Raw genomic sequence first — 23971 nt, 5'->3', positions numbered from 1 at the left:
AAAGGCATATTTAATAACTTTATAATTGAGTATCGTATATAGTTTACAAAGCATACAAACTTGTCTCAAATACAACCATTTAATATATATAGCAAGAAAATATATAAATATACAGAGACATATATACATGCATACACATATACAACACAGGCACAATACACAAATATTCAAGGAACAAAGAATCAAACATGTTTTAGTTTCTTTCTATCAGTTATGATATTCAGATATATATTATTACAACTGGGTCATGATTTGTCATTATTAATTTGATGCATCTGTAACATATTCTGGGAATACTATGGGTCTCTAATTGACCCAAAAAAAAAAGGTCTGGGCCTCTAAAAGCAGGAATATTGTTTCAGTTATACATTATGCTATATTCAAATGATCATATCTGCCAGTGAGGACGAGATCATGAGTAAGAGAGGAGGAGGAAATGAAGGGCAACAAAAACACCTTTTCCAGAGATATTTTTCAGAAGATGAATTATTTCGAAAAGAATCATATCCTTACAAAGTCTGTCTTCAATTAATTCCCAAATTGCCAAAGTTTAAGAAACTTAATCTTCACCTTGTTGCAAAGTCGTCGTGGAAAATAGACTTTGTCTAACGAAGTTAGTTTCATCATCATGAAAGACCACTTCCACTTGCATGTATTCCACCAGTACTTTCCATGACTTTATAGAACTTTCGACCGTAGCTACATTTCCCTGTAGAAAATAATAAAAAATTTCTTCATAATACTGAAAGCTTCATGTTCTATATAACTCAAGCAAATTCGCAAAACTTTATATCCATCCACCTTTCATTTTTGTCTGAGGGATTGTGCATCAGTGGTGTGCGTGTCAGAGAGAGAGAGAGAGAGTATGGGGGAGAAGAATGTGGAGATTGTGATTGATGATGAAGCAGGTGTAGCTGCTATGCGAAGGCGCATAGGGGAAATAGAGAAGGAACTCGAACAAGAAGAAGTATTTGGATACAGGAATCAAGTCTGCATATATAGAGTTCCTCCCAACCTCGTTAAAATCAGCCCAAATGCCATTCAGCCTGAAATAGTCTCCATTGGACCTTACCACCGTGGCAAGGAGAAGTTATTGGAATTTGAAAGCCACAAATGGTGGTATCTTCGTGGCCTCCTTTCTAGAGAACAGGCCAAAGAAGGGTGTGATCGACTTGGAAAATACTTCATAGCCATGAAAAAAATGGAGAAGAGGACAAAAAGCAGCTATTCTGAGTCCATCTCCATGTCAAGCCATGACTTTGTTGAGATGATGGTACTTGATGGATGCTTTATCGTGGAGCTTCTCCGACATGTTTGTATGAATAATGATGTCATAGATGAAAATGACCCCATCATAAGCATGCCATGGCTGATTGCAATTCTCACTAGGGACCTCCTCAAGCTTGAAAACCAACTCCCTTACTTTGTCCTTGAAACACTATTCAACCTCTCCACCACTGGAGGTGAAGATCCTCTAGCACTGCTTGCACTTAAGTTCTTCAATCTTTCGTTGCCTAGGCCTATTGAAGTCCTCAAGAGGTCAATCTGGTTAAGGGGTCCAAAACACATACTTGACTTGTTTCACATAAGCCATGACTGTCAAGGTTACTGTCAAGCCATGACTGGTTAACATGCTCTTCAGAATGTTAGGGGAACAACTTGTCTTCAACATAAGAAATTGCTACCTCTCCAAGCAATTCACAGATGTAGAGGCATATTACAGCAGCCATCGGGCTACCTTTCTACAAACTTATTTCAGCAGACCATGGTCCTTCATTTCACTTTTCACGGCCTTCATCCTTCTTGTCCTCACTGGGATCCAAACTATTATGTCTGTCTTGAGCTACGTTAATAAAAAGTAGTGAAAAGAGAGGCGACGCAGATTGGATAGCTTGCTTGTTTCGGTCTCTCTGGATTTTGAGTTATTGGCAGGTCGACTCTCCTCCTGACCCGTTGGGAACATTTTGTTTGAGGAGCTTGTGGGTATGTTAAGGCCTGGAGCCATTTGTGTTTAGTGATTTGGTTGTAGCTCCCTGTTTCCTTTAATGCTAGAATTAGTTGGTTTTGGCATGATTATATGCTTTAGTAATACTATCACTTGTATTTGGTGTGTGTTCATTAAGTTGCATGCAAATTTATAATACCTTTCCCTGGTTCTTGTATGAAAAAAAAAAATAAAAATACAATACATATTCAGATATTTTTCAAGCTTGCTGCATATGAAATTTTGGAATGCAATTGTTGACCCACAATTCCGTTGCTATCTCTTATTCCTGCTTTTGGAGCGGTTCAGTCTAATTGTTCCTGATATAATTTAGTTTGAACTTTATGTTATTTATTGCTTATTTTTCTGTGTTTCTTTATGTATCTATATTTTCTCCATTATTTCTCAGATGTTTTATTTTCTTTAATTCGACTGAGATGGAGTTCACAGTACAACAACAGAGAGACTGATACAAAAATTTGGCTTAAGATTGGTTTGAATAAAAGCGTGTCTCAGATTTTCAGTTATACATAAATGAGTGTTATATCATTCATTTTTTAGCAGACAACATGACAAATGTGTCAAAATCTATAAAAACAAAATTCCAACAAATGAAAGCAGCCAAACCAAGAAGGAACCAAATTATATAGTGAATAGCTGATATTTATCAAGAAGAACCAGTATATCTAATATAACTTAATTAAGTCATATGACAACAGTCAAAACCAATCAATTTATTGCTAAAACAAACCAATCAATTTATTGTCAAGGTAGTACCATCCTCAAGATAAATCAAAATGTTTTGGACTTGTTTTCGACCTATATCTCTTTAAAGTTCAAAGCATGTAGTTTACTTCTGTTTTTTTTTTTTTTTTTTTTAGAAATGTCTGTCTTCTAATGAGCCTTTGTAAATAGGTTGTTTTATGAAGAAACCTGTGATTATATATAATCGTATGTAAATTCTTAAACATTCACATTTTTTTTTCAAACTCAAGTTGGTTGAATTTGGTATGTTCTAACTTCTAATGCTATGGTAGTATCACTGGTATTTGGTGTGTTCATTTGCTCATTTGCATACAAATTTAGAATACAGTTCCCTATAGTAACAAATCCTGTTATTCTCCACACCCAAACCCTACCCTAATTTCAAGATTTTCAACAATAGTAATGAAAGTTCATAGTTTCTTTTTCTTGCATTTTGCTAGCGGGCTCAAATAGAGAACTGATGTCATTTTACAACAAGGGCTTGGTACAAAATTAGAAAAATTGGGCCTGACACAAAAAAAGAGAACAATTGGGCTCTTGTAGGGGAATTCTATTCCAAATTGCTAAGTATACCCATCTCACTAATTTTATTTTTTTTCTCAAAATTTTCCAGTTTTAACCCTTTGAATAAAACAACAAGCAAACAAAAGAAAAGAGCAAGCATAGTCACTATTCACTAACAACATACATAAGCTTTGTTTTTTTTGGCCAATAACATACAAAAGCTTAATCATACAATAAATTTAGTCAAATCCTAATTAAGCTGTAATGTCATTGGACCGCCATCTTTCACCTTGTTGGAATCCAGTTCCAACGAACTTGCTGTCGTTTGTCACTTTGCACGTAATTCAAAGCTCATATCTATCAATTAATGTTTGTCCATATTGTGGTTATCTAATTAACATATATACCATCACAGACTCACTGTAAACCAGTTACACAGCTCACAGCTGTAAAACTTGCCTATCAAATTTTCAGCCAAAATATTATCAGTATGACTGACTTTGGAATCTTTTGTGGTCGACACCACATCAGTGTCTCATAATACCGAATTTCCGATAGCCTTCTTTGTGCTATTTATTTTTACAGGTGGTCACATCTTAACCATTTGGTCGATCTTCATCAACAATTATTGACTACAGTTTTTGACTGAATCAAAACTTTGCGATCAACATACATGCACCTTTGGTCTTCGTGAAAGCTCAAAGATATATAGTTTCCAGAAAGCAAGAGTACTGTATTCTAATAGCTTCTTTCTATGAAACTCCCTTGCCCCTGCCAAGATATAATTAATTCAAACATAGGTGACAAGGTTTTCAACGAAATTTTCCACTAGAGACAATAATATGACTTTCCTTTAAACTCTTGCAAACTTCATTGTCTATATAATAAAGCAAATTTTCTATCCACAAACATTAAAGAAAAGACAGATACTTTTACTTGGAGAAGATCTTTTCTTGTTTTAGTGATTCTGTATCATTGTGTGTGTGTGAGAGAGAGAGAGAGAGAGAGAGGGAGAGAGAATATATGGAGGGAGAGTATGATGGAATCACAGTATTAGAGTCAGATAGCGAGGAAGAAGTAGCAGTGATCGATGAAGAATCTGTAACTACTATGAGAAGGCGCCTAGAAGAAAAGAGAGAAGGAATTCGAAGAACAACAAGTAGGAGCTCAGTCTGCATATATAGAATTCCTCAAAGCCTCGTTGGAATCAACCCAAAATCCGTTCAACCTGAAATGGTTTCCATTGGACCTTACCACCGCGGCAAGGAGGAGTTATTGGAATTTGAAAGCCACAAATGGTGGTTTCTTGATGCCCTCCTTTCTCGAACAAGCATAACAAAAGGGCTTGATCTAAGAAACTACTTCAAAGCCATGAAACAATTGGAGGAGAGCGCAAGAAGATGCTATTCTGAGTTCATCCCCATGTCGAGCACTGACTTTGTTGAAATGATGGTGCTTGATGGGTGCTTTATCATTGAGCTTTTTCGACATGTTTGTAAGAGTGAAGATGTCATAGATGATAATGACCCCATCTTAAGCATGCCATGGTTGATTCCAATTCTCATTAGGGACCTCCTCAAGCTTGAAAACCAGCTCCCTTTCTTTGTCCTTGAAGCATTATTTGATCTCTCCAAGAATCCTAGTAAAAAAGGAGATCCTCTAGTCTTGCTTGCCATGAAATTCTTCAATCTATCATTACCAAGGCCTATTCAAGTCCTTAAAAGGTCAACAATATTAGAGGGCAAGCACTTGCTTGACTTGTTTCACTTAAGCTTCCTTCCCCCAATTACTTTAAATGACTCTCAAAAGTACCGACCATCCTCCCAGTCAATCCAATGTGCCACACAACTAAGACCCTCTGGGATCAAGTTTAGGCCACACAGGACAGACAGCTTCTTAGAGATAAATTTCAAAAATAGGGTATTCCAAATCCCACCTATAACCATCAATGACTTCACCATTACCATCTTCATCAACTGCATAGCCTTTGAACAATGTCACCAATACAATCCTACATGCTTCACCACTTATATTGCTTTCATGAGCTGTCTCATCAATTCAAATAGAGACGTCACATTCCTTTGTGGTGATGGGATTATCACTGGCTTCTCACAAAACGATCAAAATGTAGCTCGGCTGTTCAGAAAGTTAGGGGAAGAAGTTGTCTTCAACATAAGAGATTGCTACCTCTCCAAGCAATTCAGAGATGTTGATGCCTATTACAGCAGCCACTGGGCTAACTTTGTGCGAACTTATTTTAGCAGCCCATGGTCGTTCATTTCAGTTTTCTCGGCCTTTATCCTTCTTGTCCTCACTGGGGTTCAAACTGCTATGTCTATCTTGAGCTACATGAATAAAAGATCGTGAAAAGAGTGGAGATGCAGATTGGATAGCTTGCTTCTTTCTGTCTTTCTCTGGATTTGGGTTATTTCCAGATCGACGTACTCTCTCCCTGATCGACCATTTTGTTTGAGGACCTTGGGGTGTGTTAAGGCCTAAACCTTGTGTTTAGTGGTTTGGCTGTAGCACCCTCTAAAACGCTTGGATTAGTTGGTTTTGGCATGTTTATATTCTATAGTAATTATTATCACTTGTATTTGGTGTGTGTGTTTATTAATTTGCATGCAAATTTTTTAATTCACTTCCCTGTTCATGTATGAAGAAAATCTACCCTGATATTTTCAAATAATTTCTGCATTTCTGTATTTCTTTATGTATCTATAATTCTATATTTTCTCCATTATTCTCTAATGTTTATTTTCGTTGGACTGAGATGGAGTTCACACTACAACAACTTAGCTTAATTGGTTGGAAAAAAAACATAAATGTCTCAGATTTTCAGTGTGTTAGTGCATGTGCAAATGGTGATCAATTGGTATGTATTGACAATTTGAAACAAAAATAGTTTATAATGGAGTGTAAATTGGTAATAGATGAATTGAAATAGCAAATTGATAGGTGAAACATTTGACTTACCAATTGCCAATTGCCAATTTGCCACCAAAAAAGTGGAGGGACTCACCGAAAAAAAGTAAAAGAAGGAGAGAGATTGTGTCTTTCATTTTTTAGCAGAAAACAAGAGGACATGACAAAGTATCAGAATCTATAAAAGGAAAACAAAATCCCAACAAATGAAAGCAGTCAAACCAAGAAGGAACCAGAAATAAATAGTGAATAGATGAAATTTATCAAGAAGAAACAGTATCTCTAATATCACTTAATTTAGGCATATAACAACAATCAAATTAACCAAACAATTTACTGATAAAACAAACCATATCAATAATTTGATTAGTACAATTCAATTATACTTTGTGAACTAAATCAGAAATCATTTGATTATATAATTGTTACAAATTAATTAACAGTAAATCAAATTGTTACGAAAACTGTATATTTATTTGATCATAATTACATAACCAAATAATTTTCGATTTGGTTAATTTTTTGCAGAAATGATCTTTATAGTTAGATCTAAAAAATAAAATGTTATGTTCATTAATTTACATTTACATTGCAAAATAAAAATAATAAAGAAAAAGGTGAATGGCATTTCCCGATTTTGAATGTTGTTCATAAAGCAATTTAAGTGAAATGGTCTCCAAAGTCCTGGCTGTACAGCTGTTATTTTTGAAGAAGTTATCTCCAAAGTCTCTCATCATCTCTACTTTCTTGTTGTCTCCTCCGCCTCCGAGGATGCAACAACATAACTGATCATTCATTGTTACAATGAATTTAGACACATCCTAACCAGCTCCAATATCACATTGTTGGAATCCAGTTTATCTGATTTGTCGTTTGTCACTTCACGGCTAATTCAAAGCTCATGACATAAATTCTACACCAACTCTGTTCATTGACCACACAAGAATTATTTTATATAATGGGTAATGTTAATTATCTTGTTAAACAATTTACTGATATAAGATGTTTACGTTGTCTTTTTTTGGCCAAGAAGATGTTTATGTTATCATCTGTGAGAAGAGACCACATATGCCAGACAATATATGTATAAATATAATGCAACAATGTGACAATATAAAAACATAACTTTTCTTTGTAATCTTTACCGCTTAATTTGAACACTCTATATAACTCATGCATACTTTCTATCGATCCGCAACATTAAAAAGAAAGAGGCCAGGGATGCTTTAAATGGTCTAACATCTTTTTTTGTTCAAGTGATAGTGTGTGACTGAGAGAGAGAGAGAATGGAGGATGGAGAGTATCATAGTATCACAGTATCCGATTCAAGTAGTGATCAGGAAGAAGTGGTGAGTGATGGTGAAGAATCTGTAGCTGCTATGCGAAGGCGCCTAAAGGAAAAGAGAGAAGAAATCCGAACAACAACAGGTAGGAGCTCAGTCTGCATATATAGAGTTCCTCCCAGCCTCTTTGGAATCAGCCAAAATGCCATTCAGCCTGAAATGGTCTCCATTGGACCTTACCACCGCGGCAAGGAGGAGTTATTGGAATTCGAAAGCCACAAATGGCGGTTTCTTGAGGCCCTCCTTTTTCGAACAAATAAAGCAAAAGGGCATGATCTAAGAAACTACTTCAAAGCCATGAAACAATTGGAGGAGAGCACTAGAAAATGCTATTCTGAGTTCATCCCCATGTCAAGCATGGAATTTGTTGAAATGATGGTGCTTGATGGGTGCTTTCTCATCGAGCTTTTTCGACGTGTTTGTAAGAAGGAAGATTCCAAAGATGAAAAGGACCCCATTTTAAGCATGCCATGGTTGATTCCAATTCTCACTAGGGACCTCCTCAAACTTGAAAACCAACTCCCTTACTTGGTCCTTGAAAAACTATTCGAGCTCTCTCGCTCCGAAAATGAAGACCCTCTAAACTCGTTTGCTTTTAACTTCTTTGATATATCTCTCATTGCCTAGGCCTAGTGAAGTCATTCAAAGGTCAACCATGTTAGGGGGAGCCATGCACTTGCTTGACTTGTTTAACTTAAGCTTCACTCCCCCAATTTCAGATGACATTCAAAGTCACCGTCCATCCTCCCGGACAATATTCCAAAGTCATCAGGCCAAGCAAATGCTTCACTCGTTTCAGTCAAGATTCAATCCCTCAACTCCAGATGTTCACTCTAATCCATCGTCGACCCATCAGTCAATCCAATGTACTACACAATTAAGACCCTCCGGGATTGAGTTTAGGCCACACAGTGCAGCTGAGAGCTTCTTAGAGATCAGTTACCAAAATAGGGTACTCCAAATCCCACCTATAACCATCAATGACTTCATCATTACCATCTTCATCAATTGCATGGCCTTAGAACAATGTCACCCACACAGTTGTACATACTTCACCACTTATGTTGCCTTCATGAGCTGTCTCATCAATTCAACTAGAGACGTGGCATTCCTTTGTGCTGATGGGATCATAACTGGCTTCTCCCAAAATGATCAAAACATAGCTGCCTTGTTCGGAAAGTTGGGGGAAAAAGTTATCTTCAACATAAGAGATGAGTGCTACCTCTCCAAGCAATTCAGAGATGTGGAGGTCTATTACAGCACCCCTTGGGCTACCTTAATGCGAACTTATTTCAGCAGACCATGGTCCTTCATTTCAGCTTTCGCCGCCTTCAGCTTTCTTATCCTCTTTATCATCCTAATTTCTGTTATCTTGAGCATATAGGATGAAAACAATGTGCTGCAGGTTGGCTCTATAGTTTGCTACTTTCCGTCTATTCTATTATCTTGTGGGTGTGTTAAGGCCTAGAGCCTTTTGTGTGCTCGACTATTTTGTTCACAAGCTTGCAAAACTTATTTAAAATTGAACAATAAGTAATTTAGACTTGACATTTCTTTCAACTTCCCAGTTATATAATTTAATTAGCTTGAACTTTATGTTATTAATTTATTATTCATTGCTCATTTTCTATATTTCCTTATGTATCTATATGTTCTCCATTATTTATAACTTATTCGAGTTGAGCATCCTTCATCCCACATATGAGCCAACTAGCCAAGCCAAGCCAAGTCAAGCCTAAATTTGACAAGAAATTGAGCAAACAGGGACGGAGTCGGGATTCTAATTTGAGGTGGGCTAAACCTCTAAACTATTTTTTCCTTGTCAGTGAAAAATTTGTTCCAAAATTTTGGCAGAATCTCATTTGTCTATTTGACATCTCTAAATTTACGCTTAGGGCCCATTTGGCACTACTATTTGACATTCTCAACTGTCCCTAAGCTAGCAAATGCAGCCTCTAAGGTTTTCTTGTTTTTTACTTTGAACTGAGATAAAGTTCACACTCCAACAACACAGAGAGACTGGTACAAAAAACTTGGCGTAATGAAAGCAGTCATACCAAGAAGAACCAGAAATATATAGTGAATAGATGAAATTTATCAAGAAGAACCAGAATATCTAATACCAGTTAGTTAAGGCATACGGTCAAACCAATCAATTATATTACTAAACCAAACCATAAGTAAATAGTGAGTGAGAGTTTGAGATTGGGCCCAAAAAACCGAACCTTGTTATTGACGAGACCACAAGAACTCCATGGCAAATTGGCAACTCCACCAAACCAACCCAATATAGCTTAAGCATTTCCTTTCAAAGACAAGACGCTCATAGCCCAATCTGCAACTCAGTCGAGAAGTGGGTTTCGGAGGACATATGATTTGGAAGAAAAATGCCAAAAAAAGGACGGGTCAGTTTATGTAAAGCCATAATTAATTTAGGTCCGTTGATTTTAGGTACCAAATTATAATATTTTTTTATTTTAACTATCAAAATATTTATGTCATTTTACTTTAGGTACTAAATTTCAGTTTAAGTACCAATTTTAAAAAATATGGTTATATCGAGCTGTAACTGTCTAACAGTCATAACTTTTTTATTTATTTGTTGTTTTTTCAATATTTGCAAGGCTTAAACTTTACTGTTTAGTTTTTGAGTTATATGACTTCATCCCCCAAGGCTAAATTAAAAATATTAAACTCTTAAAAATTTTAAATTTTTATAAATTTGAAATAGTCACAGTTTAATCACAACTGTGATTGTTCGACAGTCACAACTATATAACAAACTGATTTGTGACCTAATCCAAAATGTTTTGCTCTAGGTTAGTACCTAAACTAAAAAAAAATTAGTGACTTGTTGCTTTATTGAAAAACTATTGATATTTGGTATTTAATTTTAATTTTTTAAATTAATTTATGTGTTATAATATAAGTGGATAACGAGTTTTATAAATATAGTATTTATAATATTCACTCTTATAGTTTTATTAGGGCGTAAATTAGTTATATTATGTGATCACATTACAGTTTTAGAGAATAATTACTCGTCGGAGAGATTGGAGACGGGCTGGGCCCTGGGTGTTATATGGACTGCTGGCCCATTCCATGCTCTATTTTGGAGCCAAGTTTTCTTTTTGGAGGGAATCACATGAAAGCTAAGATGGGCCTGTGACTACTTTTCCGACCCGAACCCGTATCGTAAGCTACCGTTTAAAAACCTTAGCAGCTGAAAATAAAACCTCATATCTCTGGCCTCCTTCGTTCATTGCATCCGCGGCTCGTATACACCTCTCCGTGCTCCGCAGATCCAGAGCCTCACAAGTACTCTCTCTCTCGCTTTTTCTCCATCTCTCTCTTTGTGTTAGAGACTGGTAGTTATTGTAATTGATTATTTTGTGACTTGTAGGCAGAGATGAAGGTTGTAGCTGCATATTTGTTGGCGGTGTTGGGCGGCAAGACCAGCCCTTCTGCTGAAGATCTCAAGCACATCCTTGGCTCAGGTACTTCTTTTTTTTTTTCTATGCTTCATTTTTCTCATTTTGTGTGTATAAACTATGCATGAGTGCATCTAAGTTTGTGGCTTGGTGGTTGCTTAGTGCGATGTTGCCCCTGATTTGTAAATCTATTTACGTATTCGTATTTTACTTCTGGGTTTTAAGTTTTGACCCTTAACAATGGAGTTTTATTTTTAATGGGTTAACTTAATCCTTGATGAAAATGAATGGTTGACAACCACAAGGAATTGGGTCTCAAGTCTTTTTTCTTTTCAGTATTGAATCATGAAGATGATGATGATTTACTTTCCTTAATTGTTAAATGATTCATCTTTAGAAGTGATTCAGTCTTCACCAGTCTTGTTGATGAACTACAATAAGGACTTATCACCTATGTGCCATTGCTGTTAAAGGGAGCACATGAATGTCAGTTACATTTTATTTTCTTCAAGTTTTTTGCTTGGTTGCGTTTGGTTTTAAATCTACAATGAATTTTAGAGTATAGCTATTTATTAACTATATTGGGATTATTGAAATGCTAACCACATGTAATTCATGGGTTCTATTCCAATGTCAACATTCAATTTCATAGGAGTGTGTCTGTGGATGCTCTTTTTTTTTTTTTTTTTATTATTGCTCAATTGTTAAAACTCTCATCTTGTTCACAGTTGGAGCTGAGGCCGACAATGATAGGATTGAGCTTCTTCTTTCGGAAGTTAAGGGTAAGGACATAACAGAGCTTATTGCATCTGGGCGGGAGAAGTTGGCCTCCGTACCATCCGGTGGTGGTGGTGGTGTTGCAGTGGCTGCAACTGCTGGTGGCGGTGGTGGTGCCGCTGCTCCTGCTGCAGCTGAGCCAAAGAAAGAGGAAAAGGTGGAGGAGAAAGAGGAGTCCGATGATGTAAGTTATGCTTGGGATTATCTCTAAAGATCAGTATCTGTTCATGCATTAGTCATTGAGGGAAAAATTTGCATGTTTCTAATACCAAGCCCCTTGCTCATGCTCTAGTCAAGGTATATTACATGTTAAACAGCTTACATCAAAATGTGGGAGTTGTATCTGCATGGGAAGAGTGTTGCTGAAGGGCGCCATATTTTGCCTGTGTACAGGATCGTGTCACAAATCAGTCTTACCATTTGACTTTATTTGAGTTGTTTCTATAGCACACTCAGAGGCTTGCTTTCCTGATTAATGGGATATATGCCCCAAACTCAGATTGCATTATCATAGGAGACATCATAAATGTTTTTCAACTTTTGGTATTAGTCTGATCTTACATTCTCCTCTTTTACCTTGTTGCAGGATATGGGCTTCAGTCTCTTTGACTAGAGTGGTTGAAATGCTTGCATCCAGAAGGAACCATTTTTCTTGTTCAAGTTGCATAGAAAATTTTTGTTCAATGGAGTGTATGGTTTTTGGTTCATAGTTGGTAAAAGCCTTCATGACAATCTAAAATGTAGTTGATTATGCAGTTATGGTGGATTTTAATCTTCTTTCCTATCAAAATTTATGAATCTTTTGACTTAATGGAGAATGTCTTGCATCTAGCTATTCTTACATAGATGCATAATTTTATGCATGGTATGTGGATTCATGAAATATATCCAAATATGCCTGGCCTCCTTATTTGGTTTCAGGGAAACTGATTTGCTGACTTGTTTCTCTTGAAATTGCTGGTTTATTGTGAAGTTTATGCCCATGTGATGTCTAAGAAGACATAGAGTTGGAAAGTTTAACTAAATGTTTAGTTATTGTTGAAATTTAACCGAATTAAGTTGTAAGACATTAAAGAAATCATACCTGAAATGATTTCTTTGATGTTACTCAAAACTATATGGTGAGGTGGGTTGTTCTTGACTTGTAGTCCCCATGTAACCCTCAATGGACTTTCGTCGTAGATTTGAATTCAGATGAATTAAAGTGTTGTCCTCGCTTATTAGGGCTATGCAAAATGTAAAATTTGATGGTAAGCTCCTCCCTTATTCTCTCCTGCCGTAACACTGGGCCTGGTGACCACTGGCACTTCTAAAGATCGCAGAGATGATGACATGTTAAATGTTGGGAGGTGGTGTTGGATGAACGCAGAAAGGAGAATCTCTCATCAGTACATTCAGTGGTAAAATTGGAATTTGAAAGAAAATAAAAAACAACAGATGAGTGTTCTGATGAAATTCTTGGGTGCATTTAGAATCCCCTGGAACAAATTTGTGTAAATGATGAATAAAATCTGGGCTAACATATTGTGTGAAAATATTACACACACGTGTAGATGGGACTTCCATGTATAAGTGAAATATATTTTCATATTGAGCTATGTATTTTGGCAAATAATGAAAGCATTGTGTCTGGCCAAAAAAAAGAAAAGAAAAAGGGAAGGACTCGACATTGAAGAATTTTTTTTAAGAGTTTTAACCCCAAGGGGTCAAGATTATTTGTGCAGAACTGCATCATCATTTGACCAAAAAAAAAACTGCATCATCACTCATCAGCCTATTATTCCAACCTTGGTCCAAAACTTTAAATTGATCGAAATTAAAAAGAACATCAAACATGCAGTGGGATGTACACGTCATTTCAAAGATGCAATGTGATCGAAATGTGACGTGCACAATATACAGGGCACATCAAACATTATGTTGGAGCTACTCGGAGGAGTTTCCAATAACAGAAACTATAGGGCATGAGATTATGTAACTGTGAACCTGCCATAACATCTCATATGCTTTTGACCAATAACTGCGATGTGAAGTGCACATGTCAATTCTAGTGATGTGATATGCAACGAGGGGGGTTTGCAGTGAGATAAATTAACTCTAATTGAAAATATTTATATGAATTCACTTATTCACAAAATTCTTATGATTATATTTTAAGTGTAGTAGTGCCGTTCAAAAAAATTTCATACTAATTTATGATGATTTAATATATATATATGTATACAACTTAACAATTTTCTATAATTTATTTTTAATAATAGAAAGAGTAAAAAAAAAACTTATAGACACTATTGAAATATTTATGTAATTAATCTCAAAGTACACAACAATGCAACCACTCAATCGAAACCACAGCAAATAGTTTATAAAGCTATATAGACATCCAGTGGCAAGCAATTTATTTATTTTTCACTATTGTGAAGTTAAATTTTACTAGCAAAGTTAAGGCCTTCCTTTGCAAGCTGATCTAAGCTGCCAGCAGGAGGTTGGACCTTTGCAACTTTGGCAATAGCCTTGTTTTCCTCAGGACTCCCACCCTCTAGAAATGCTCCGACCACTTTCCCGTCTTTAATCCAGTATGTTCCAAACTTGGGCTTTGGTGAGGCGGGATTATTGTCTCCAAAAAGCACAGTGTCACCAACATTATCGCCATAGAATTGCCATGACAGATCAAAGGAGCGAGAATAGAAGTATGGAAGGTAGTCATACTCCTCAATTGGCTTCCCCTCCTCGCTTGCCTTGATGGCCTGAAAAATCAAGACAATAAATATCATCAGGCTTGGTTACTTTGGCAATCCCACTGGAAGGGGACAACATGCCTAATTTGAATAATAAGGGGAGCTACACACCTTTACAGCCTGCTCAGCAGATTTGCGTGCATGGTCGACATGCTCAACTCTTCTAATCTCATTGTACAACTTCAAGGGAAAAGTGGCAACGTCGCCCACAGCATATACATCAGGAACACTTGTTTTGAAGAATGCATCAGTCTGCAATCAACTAGAACATATTACAATGGATTACACAGAACTTTAACCACAAAAATGAGATGACTAGTCAAATGTTGAAACTAAAATAAATATACCCCATCATGGTAAAATAAACATGGCTATTACTTCAAATAATCTGTAAAGTGCAAAAAGAAATCAAGTAATTGAACGGATTGTCAGTCTACTTCCATAATGACTTAAATCCCGCTTCCTATCTGTGTTGTATCCTTATATGTGGTTAAAATAAAAGCTTATCAATGACATAACCAACTAATTGATATTATGAAGATAGAAACTCTTATTAAGAACTCCAAGATCCAAACGAATTATTTAAGGTACAGGAAAGGGAGAAGAAATTAAGGGAGTACATAAGTCACAATACCTTAATGCCACCTTTCTCCTCTTCAACTTGTCCCTTGAACAATGATGTGAGGGGCCTTCCCCCAACACCAACAACAACAATGTCAGCTTCAAGCACTGTGCCATTCTTTAGGTGCACTTCCTTGACCTGCATTATGGCCAAAAGTAGCCATTCATAAGCAGTTAAGCACAGTTCATACGAACATCCCGACCAAGAGCCCAGGTGATTGTGTATTTACCTCTCCATTTGAATCAGCAGTAAACCCAACCGCAACTGTTCCCTTGATGATTTTAACTCCTTTGTTTGCATAATAGCCCTCATAGTAAGCAGCAATATCAGAAGTGAAAAGCCGAGGCACTACAAGAGCAAGGCAAAATTAGGGATGTTGGGCTCATGGAGTAAGAGTAGCCAATTTCATGAGTACACATATGCACATACGAAACAAGGCCTGGAGTAGTATTCACTTACTGCACCATGGTTCAGGGTAAACCATGCTGACATCTAAATTGTTAATTTTCAAAGCTGCACCAAGCTCAAGACCAATGTACCCTCCTCCAACAATCACAGCTTTCCCGTTCTTTTTTGCTTTAATTGCTTCATTAAGCTTATCAGCGTCATCAATTTCTCTCAAGTAGAAAATGCTTTTGGCTTCAGCTCCTTTGACACCAAAATCTGTCAATCTAATAACCTACAAAAACAGAAAATGCATTTCATTATGTATGCAGAGGAGGAAAGCAGGGCGATTATACAAGCTAGGCATTGAAAATTCCTAGAGTTGCTTACAGATGAGCCAGTGGCAATGACCAAAATCTGATACTTGAAGGATTCCCCAGTTCCACTAACAAGAGTCTTCCCAGCAAGATCTACTTTAACTATTTCAGTGCTAAGAATCAATTCTATCCCTGTAATTATAAATTATGTTTCCATGAGAATAATGCATTCTAAATACCAACAAAATGAAGGAACAAGTAACATAGCAAAAAATGAGTCTGGGACAAAAACAAGTAACAATGGTCTGTTTAATCACCTCAAAATATTTCTTTGGAAAGCTATCATACATTATCCAATTAAGAATCGCATAAACAGTATTGTGTAGAAGAAAAACAAACCTTTCTCTTTGTACCACTCAGGAAGCAGTCTCTCTCCTCCACTTCCTACACAGACATGAAACCCAGGAAGTCTAGCGGGAGCTGCAAGAACCAATCTCAACATTAAGTTACAATTCTAAAGAAAAACATACAAAATGAGGTTGAGGATCATCAATGCACCAGGTGTATTGTAAGTGAGATGCTAGAGGTCATAAGTAATGATGCAGCTTTCTTTAAACAATGGAAAGTAGGAATTAAAATAACAAAACTTACACTCAGGGAAAAGATAAGCCTTGCTGAGTGCAGGACGTTCATAGGGCGCAACCTGGCAGTAATACAAATTAAAAAGTACATGAATGATACATTAATTATGAGGTAAAACAAAAATAAATGCCAACAGCCATTAAAGAAAAACAATTTCAAACCGCAGATATAATATAAAGTACAGAGAGCATACAGTTAGCAAGCAATGAACATGAACATGAATGATGAAGCGAAGAATCTTAATACAAGTTAAATGCGAAAACTAAATTTAATTAGTACGAAAATCAGCAATACTCATGCCTGCCAGATTTCAAGACAGTACCAGGACAAAACAACATCTGATATACTTTCCAAAAATTCACAATTAATCGCATAGAATATCTCGTAATCCAAAATCACCTGGATACAAACACGTATGAAATTGAGCCTAAAAATACAGGTATTAGAAAACATACCGCCTCTTTTGAAATGACTGCTAGTTCGCCTGGCTTAACCCCCTGTTTGGCAAACTCCCGAGCTGCATATCCCTATAGTATTTAAAAAATAAAATAAACATAAAGAGAGAGCATTAACAATGATCAAGGCTTCCACAATATTGTAAAAATTGTAATTATCTGTCATAATATAATGTTTTCAATGCGGGATCATTATATAATTATTTTTCATAATTAGCATAATTTCTATACCAAAACAACTACGACAACACGCATTGACTTTAAGTTTAAGAACATCAAGTACTGAAAATATTCAAAAATAAAAATAAAAATAAAAATATTTAGATCTATGCACATCTCAAAATCTAAAGCTTACACAAGCTCATCTGGAACAAAAGAAAATTCCAGCAGAGTAAAAATAAACATTTTTCATGTGATTTTCGACCAAAAAAAACAAGGTAGCACCTAGAATTAACAAAATTTGACCAAACGGATGAAAAATTGATAGCAGAGAAACTTACGGCTGAGACTCCACCACCGAGGATCACGTACTTGAACCTCTTCTCTGCCATTGCTGACTGATCGATCAGACGAAAGGAGCTTTCTGCTTCTTCTTCGCTTCGCTTTTGCTCTCCGTGACTGAAATTTTCTGCTAAGGTTTGTGAATTGTGAGCTGTGTGATTGTTCAGATATTTATATGGCGACTGGGAGCTTTGTGATTGAGCTAACCAGAGAGTAAGAGTTTTCTCGTGTCCCTCCGTGTAAACGGAATTTATCCACGTGGCGAAGGCTCTGCCGTCCATCGCTGCTGACTGTGCAATCGCCACGACAACTGATCCCGTAAAAGATGTTGTCGTTTCATTTACTTCCTGAAAGTTATTGGTGAAACTAAAAACAAAAAAGGATACTGCTATTTTCTGGGATTCTTTATTTTTTTAGGATGAAAATCTTCTAGTTGACCCAAAAAAATGATGAAAATCTTCTTTTACTCGTTTTCTTAACCGACACAATATATTTTTAGCATCGAAAAATATGGTAGAAAAAAGAGAAATAATAACAATAATGATATATGCATCAAATATGGATCTCAAATTATGTATTAGTATACATGTGAATTAATAAACATTGTCTCTCTCATTATTTGGAAACGAATTTGATGATTTTAATGATACTAAAAAAAAAAACCTTATTTTATAAGCGAGATAAATCTAAGCATATGTTAGTATGAGAAATGCGAGCATGCATAAGCAAATGTGAGCTATTAGATTGTAAAACACCTATTAATATATTGCAATTTAATAACTCATCTTCCTCATATTTAAAAGAAAAAAAAATTCCTCATATATAAAAGTTTACAATATATCACAAATACATGCAATTATCAGCAAACTATGTGTAAATTTAAATATTTTTTAGAAATCTTATTGAATAAAGTAGGTAGTATACCCTAGAAAACCACAAAAGGAGAAAAGGGGTATGTGCTTATAGTGTGAACTCGTTTGATCCTATTTTGAGGTGGGTACCTACTTGGAAATCCTTTGATTACAGTCATCACCTTACCAAAAAAGAATGTCTGGAATTTCGCGGTTTTTTTTTTCCTGTTTTATATTACATGCGATGAAGAAATAGAAAATGTATAGTGCCAAGAAGAAGTGCACGTTCATAGCCACATGATTGACAAGTTACAACTGTCCAAATTTCGATATTAATAATTTAACTATTAAAGACAAATTCGTATAAATTGTATAATTACCTTTTTATTTTTCGTTTTGGTTTATTTCTTTTCCTAATTTATATGGTTGCCAACTTGCCAACTCTGTTTCTCTTTTTGAAGATATATGATTACCAACCCTTAAATCTCGGGACTTTTTTACAGTATCTTCATCATTTTTGGATTTCTCCGGTATTTTTGTCCATTAGAAGTTTATAAGTGAAAAAATTATAGAATATAACTAATATACCGTTATATAATATAATCAATCAAACATATAAAGTTATTATTAGATGATGTATTTATATTAATAGGATATACTATTAATAACATTCACTCATATTATAATATATAAATTAATTATATTACGTTTCACTACATCGATTATACATAATAATTTTTCTTAAAATTAATAAAATTAATAGAAAATGAAGTGCTGACATAGTGACATGCACATAGCGAGTAGCGGCTAAAAACGATATTTTGGGAATTGGGATGAAACCGTTGACGTCATCAGTGATGACAACGATCCATATCAACTTATCATCTTTAATGTCAGGTCAAACTTTCCTTAATCCTTGTTCGAGCATTTAATTTTTATTAAAATATTCTTATAAACATTATTTCTCCTATCCTAATATTTTTAATACAGAAAGAGTCAAACTAATGATTTAAAATGTTTCTCCCATCCTTTAGCAAAGAGTAATGCTAAATACTTCAGGCTTTGCAGTTTGCATGGCATTTGCGATGGTACTAAATGGGCCAGCACTTGGATCTACAAACTTTGAGTTAAGCCCAATTACACTCGTACTCATCCATTCAAATGCTTGAATTGGGCTTGGGCTTGTTTGACCTAAACTATTAAAAAAGTAGCACTATTTAAAATGGTATTTTCATTGTTTATTTCATTGAGTTCCAAGTTTGGAGTTTTTGGTTTAGTGTTCGGCATTTGTGGTCCTAATTCGATGTCAAGAATATTGAGTCCAAAATCCGGGTTCTGCGGTTTGGGGTCCAAGCACTAATGTTCTTTGTTCAGGATTTTAAGTTTGAAGTGTTTAGGTGGTTCAAGTAAATGCATGAATGAAATGGACATTTTTCTTACTTTTAATTTGGAAATGTCCACTATCTTGGGAAAATGAGCATTTGTCACACTATTTATGTGAAACAAACAATGAATGGCCATCTCATATGATTGCCCATTACATTCAACAAACCAAACATCACCAAAACAAATAATGAAATAAGTAGTGTAGCTCAACCATTAAATTAAGTTTTTTTAATGCATGTAGTTTTCCATGCTTATAAAACTAGTTCCAAAACCATTGGGGCTGACTTGATCCTCCTAGTTTGCAACACGTTACTGAACTCTAATTGGTTCAAACATTCATTGTCAACATCACATGGTGGTATGAATCATACAATTAGCTAGTAGGTGGACTCTCTCCCCAGCCAAACACTCAAAAGGGTATTCAAGTACAATGGATGGGAATAAAAAGAGAGTACCAACCAAGCTTATGATTACCTTGAGCAATTTGCCTAAGAAGTTAGAGGGCTGCTTTCAACCATTTCATTCAAACTTAAAATGTTGCTGATCCCAAAATAAAGTTGCGTGACCCCAATCTGCATAAAATATGAAGAGAAAGATGGCTTTAGCTGCCTAGGGCTTGGGATTAACAAATTTAATAGGGCACTTTATATAGTACTTATTATGGTTTCCAATGTTGACTGCTTAACTCGAGGTCCAAGGCGAAGGCGGGCCAAGAAGACAAACACCAACTGACCAACCCATCCCTTTCGGGCGGCGAAGTGGTGGCATACCATGCATGTGAAAAAGATGGTTCCACTTCACAATACTTTTATACGGGTGTGTCTTCAAGAACTAGTGGACCAGTCCAGTGCTCCACCGAAATCAAGATTTGTTCGAGAAATATCAAGATCTACTCCAGCGAATCTTGATTTTCCTCGAGGCGGATTTGTTGCTCAATTTGTTCGGGTGGTTTTTGTGTTTTTTTATTTTGTTTGGATTTTATTAAGATTGATTACGGCGTATGTTGTCCTTTTAAAAGTTAAGATTTAACTATTGAATTTTGGATAACCTGACATTCAAGAGCTAAACCATAAACTCCAAGCTTAAAACATGTGGAATGACAAAAATTACAAGTGACTGCTGAAGCAAATCGATCCTCACAATATGCTCACTCATGAACCAAACTCTTTGCTTAGTGTGTACGTCTCATACATTATGAGCTAACGAGAAAAACCATACGACTCAACTCAACTCACTCTATCAAATATAAGATTATATTCTTTTTTTTATACGAGGGAAGAGGGATTTAAATTCGGGGCCTCTTCCAACATTGGGAAAAGATAGATGTGCCAAATAGATCGGATCGACACAAGCATGACACGATTAAAACTGACACAACACAATATGAGCATGAAACGAGCCAGACCGATACGAGCACAACATAGACATGACATAAACGCGAACGGGCTGCAGGCAATGCCGAGCATAAGTCTTAGCTATCTAGGCCAATACAAGCCCGACACGATTATTAAATAAGACAAAATGAGCACGACATAAAACACAAATAGATCTAATTTAAACGGGTCAGGTTAGGAGGACACCACCCGTTTGACATTTCTAAGAAGAAAATATATTCGACCAAAAAAAAAAAGAAGAAAAATATTATTAGATTAATAGTTAGTTTGCAATTTGTTTAGTACCAATAGTTAGTTGTTTTTTTATTTTTAATTTTTTTTTTTGGGACCACCCCCAATAGTTAGTGGGTTAGGTAAAAGATAATCAGTGAAATAATATCAAAGTAATGTGAAGTGAGGACTTAAATGCCCAAGAGTTTTTTTTTGTCAAAATGCCCATGAGTATCAGATGGTAACCATTCGGTATTAAGTTCCTCGAACCCATTTGAAATTTCACTTTCACTAGGGAGATGAAGATCATTATTGGACTCACTATAGGACATTGAATTCGAAAGAAACCAAACATGGTCTGATGGTCAGAGAAATTGTGTTTCCTGGCGATGCAGTACAGCTGCAAGCCTGCAAAAATCCTACATACTGACAATGCATTCAATTATTTGCCCAAAAATAAATAGACAATACATTTAATAACAATTATAATATTATATATTGAAGGAAGATTTTTTGGCTATCTCATTAATGCACAGAGGCTAGATTCCACTAGCCCACAAGTGAGTTTTTAACTAAAGATGTCATGTTCTTTTTTAAGGTCATTTTTAAAAAATGACTATAAACTTTTGAGTGTTTTTTAGACTCAAAATAATTAAGGTGGTAATGTGGTATAAATATTAATTAAACATACACAAAACATAAAAAATGGATTCATAATATTTTTTTTAGTGTCATAGTCATACATTTATAATTTTTATTTGTATATAAGTACGGTTAAAACTCTCAATTTGAATTCTAAATATATGTGATAGTGTTTTATATATTTGAGTTAAATACAAAAATGGTATACAAACTTTACAGTGAATCTCAATTTAGTTCACTAATTATAAAAAGTGTCAATTTGGTCCACGAATTTTTCAAGTTGTACCAAAGCCGTACAAACGTTAACTTCTATCGAAAAATTTAACGAAAAGTGGTCATGTACACAGTAAGTAACCACATTTTCAGAAGCATTTCAGTCCGTTCATCATATTTTCATGTGACCAATTCCGTTAATTTTCGAATGAAAGTTAGCGTTTGTACTGCTTCGATACAAATTAGAAAGTTTGTGAACCAAATTGACACTTTTTATAGATAGTGAACTAAATTGAAATGCACTATAAAGTTCGTGGACCATTTTTATATTTAACCCTATATATTTATATTAGGAATTATTCTAAACTCATTTATTTACAATAAATAGATATTGATATATTCATTGCTCTATTATTTGGAATCTAAATTTATGATATAAATTTAAAATCTCTAACATTTTCTTGTAATATATAGCTTAAATATAAAAAAGTGTTTGTAATGTATAGCTAAATTCAAAATAGTAAAAATGAATGCATCGGAAAATTAAAATCCGACTTTGTGTGTCCACACACATTGCCTAATGTTATATCCATCTTTGATTCAAGTAGCTTCTCTGTAACCTATTTTTTTGGTAGCCAAACAAATGCCCCTGTAACCTTGAACAATGTTTATTGAAAAATAATCATGGTAGAGTAATTAATTAGGTGGTAATTAGCAGGTAAAATTATGAGATGAGGTTTGAATACCGTTAGATACATGATACTCCATTTGGTCTCATATAGATTAATAGATGTTAGATAAACATTATCGAATCAAACAAGAAGAGAGATGATAGGTAAAATCGATTTGGTTTATTCATTGTTAAGATTATGCTATTGACATATATAGTACAAGTGAATAATATTTAATTAATACTAATAGCTTTAATTAACATATTAATTGTGCAGTGGATTCGTAGGCATTTCCAGTTTATAGTTGTCCGTTTTTGCTTATAATTTTATAAACAACTATTTTTTATATTAGAATTAATATGCATAAAATAATTAGTGAATCTTATGTATTGATAGCTCGGGAAGTCAAACATGGCCACCAACCTCAACAACTATCTACATCGAATAAAATACAAGAGGAATGTTATACTATAATTTCTTTCCAAATGAATTAGTTAATTATCAAATATGCATATCTCAAATGTTGTTTACACGTATTATACGCACAAATGATTAATATGAATGAAATGTGTAAGATTTCTCCAACAAGATTGACAAAAGTACGTTAGATCCAATTTTAAGAGTTTATGCGTTTTTTGGCAAAACATTTAGAGTTTCTAAGCTTAACCGACATGCTAAATGAAAAGTCAAAATTATGTAGATTCAATTCTCAGTATTTTTTTAAGAAGAATTAAAAAGACAATATATATGCTCATCCAATTATTTGAAAATTAAGTTTGGAATATATATATATATGTGATTTTTTCTATCAAAAGACCTATGCATGTGATGTGCTTTATATATACACAATTTTTTAAAAAAACATCTGTACATGTAAAAAAAAAAACTGTCACACACTAAAAACATGACACAATAAAAATACTCAATTTTTACTTATTTGACAGTTACATGGTAGATATGCATATCTCAAATGTTGTTTACACGTATTATATGCACAAATGATTAATATGAATGAAACGTGTAAGATCTCTCCAACATGATTGGCAAAAGTATATTAGATCCCATTTTAAGAATTTATGTGTTTTTCGGCGAAACAGTTGGACTTTCTAAGCCTAACCGACATGTTAAATGAAAAGTCAAAATCATGAGTGTATATTCGTTTCTTAGTATTTTTTTAAGAATAATTAAAAAAGACAATATATATGCTCATCCAATT

The 23971-nt window shown here is 35.0% G+C and overlaps 3 protein-coding genes and 1 pseudogene across 3 annotated transcripts; 3 read left to right on the top strand and 1 right to left on the bottom strand.

Moving 5' to 3' along the window:
* Positions 1-865: 865 nt before the first annotated feature.
* LOC147281998 (UPF0481 protein At3g47200-like) lies at positions 866-5688 on the top strand. Its single transcript, XM_086248150.1, has 2 exons — positions 866-1604; positions 4254-5688. The coding sequence occupies exons 1-2, from the start codon at positions 866-868 to the stop codon at positions 5618-5620; spliced, it is 2106 nt and encodes a 701-aa protein (XP_086104276.1). The 3' UTR covers positions 5621-5688.
* Positions 5689-7464: 1776 nt separating this feature from the next.
* LOC147281997 (UPF0481 protein At3g47200-like) lies at positions 7465-8905 on the top strand (annotated as a pseudogene).
* Positions 8906-10736: 1831 nt separating this feature from the next.
* Positions 10737-12540, top strand: LOC147281996 (large ribosomal subunit protein P2y-like). The gene is made up of 4 exons (XM_086246861.1): positions 10737-10839; positions 10925-11018; positions 11681-11913; positions 12316-12540. The coding sequence occupies exons 2-4, from the start codon at positions 10931-10933 to the stop codon at positions 12340-12342; spliced, it is 348 nt and encodes a 115-aa protein (XP_086102987.1). The 5' UTR covers positions 10737-10839; positions 10925-10930; the 3' UTR covers positions 12343-12540.
* A 1456-nt stretch (positions 12541-13996) lies between these two features.
* On the bottom strand, positions 13997-17547 carry LOC147281995 (monodehydroascorbate reductase). The gene is made up of 10 exons (XM_086246971.1): positions 17388-17547; positions 16888-16959; positions 16442-16493; positions 16190-16270; positions 15864-15982; positions 15549-15768; positions 15319-15437; positions 15102-15227; positions 14579-14719; positions 13997-14476 (listed from the first exon to the last, which is right to left on the bottom strand). The coding sequence occupies exons 1-10, from the start codon at positions 17436-17438 to the stop codon at positions 14153-14155; spliced, it is 1305 nt and encodes a 434-aa protein (XP_086103097.1). The 5' UTR covers positions 17439-17547; the 3' UTR covers positions 13997-14152.
* Between the last annotated feature and the right edge of the window lie 6424 nt (positions 17548-23971).

This window comes from Dryas octopetala, chromosome 6 (assembly GCF_963921425.1).
Source record: "Dryas octopetala chromosome 6, drDryOcto1.1, whole genome shotgun sequence".
NCBI classification, from domain to species: Eukaryota; Viridiplantae; Streptophyta; class Magnoliopsida; order Rosales; family Rosaceae; genus Dryas; species Dryas octopetala.
The sequence above is the reverse complement of the archived record's forward strand: the minus strand, read 5'-3'. Positions and strand labels throughout refer to the sequence as shown.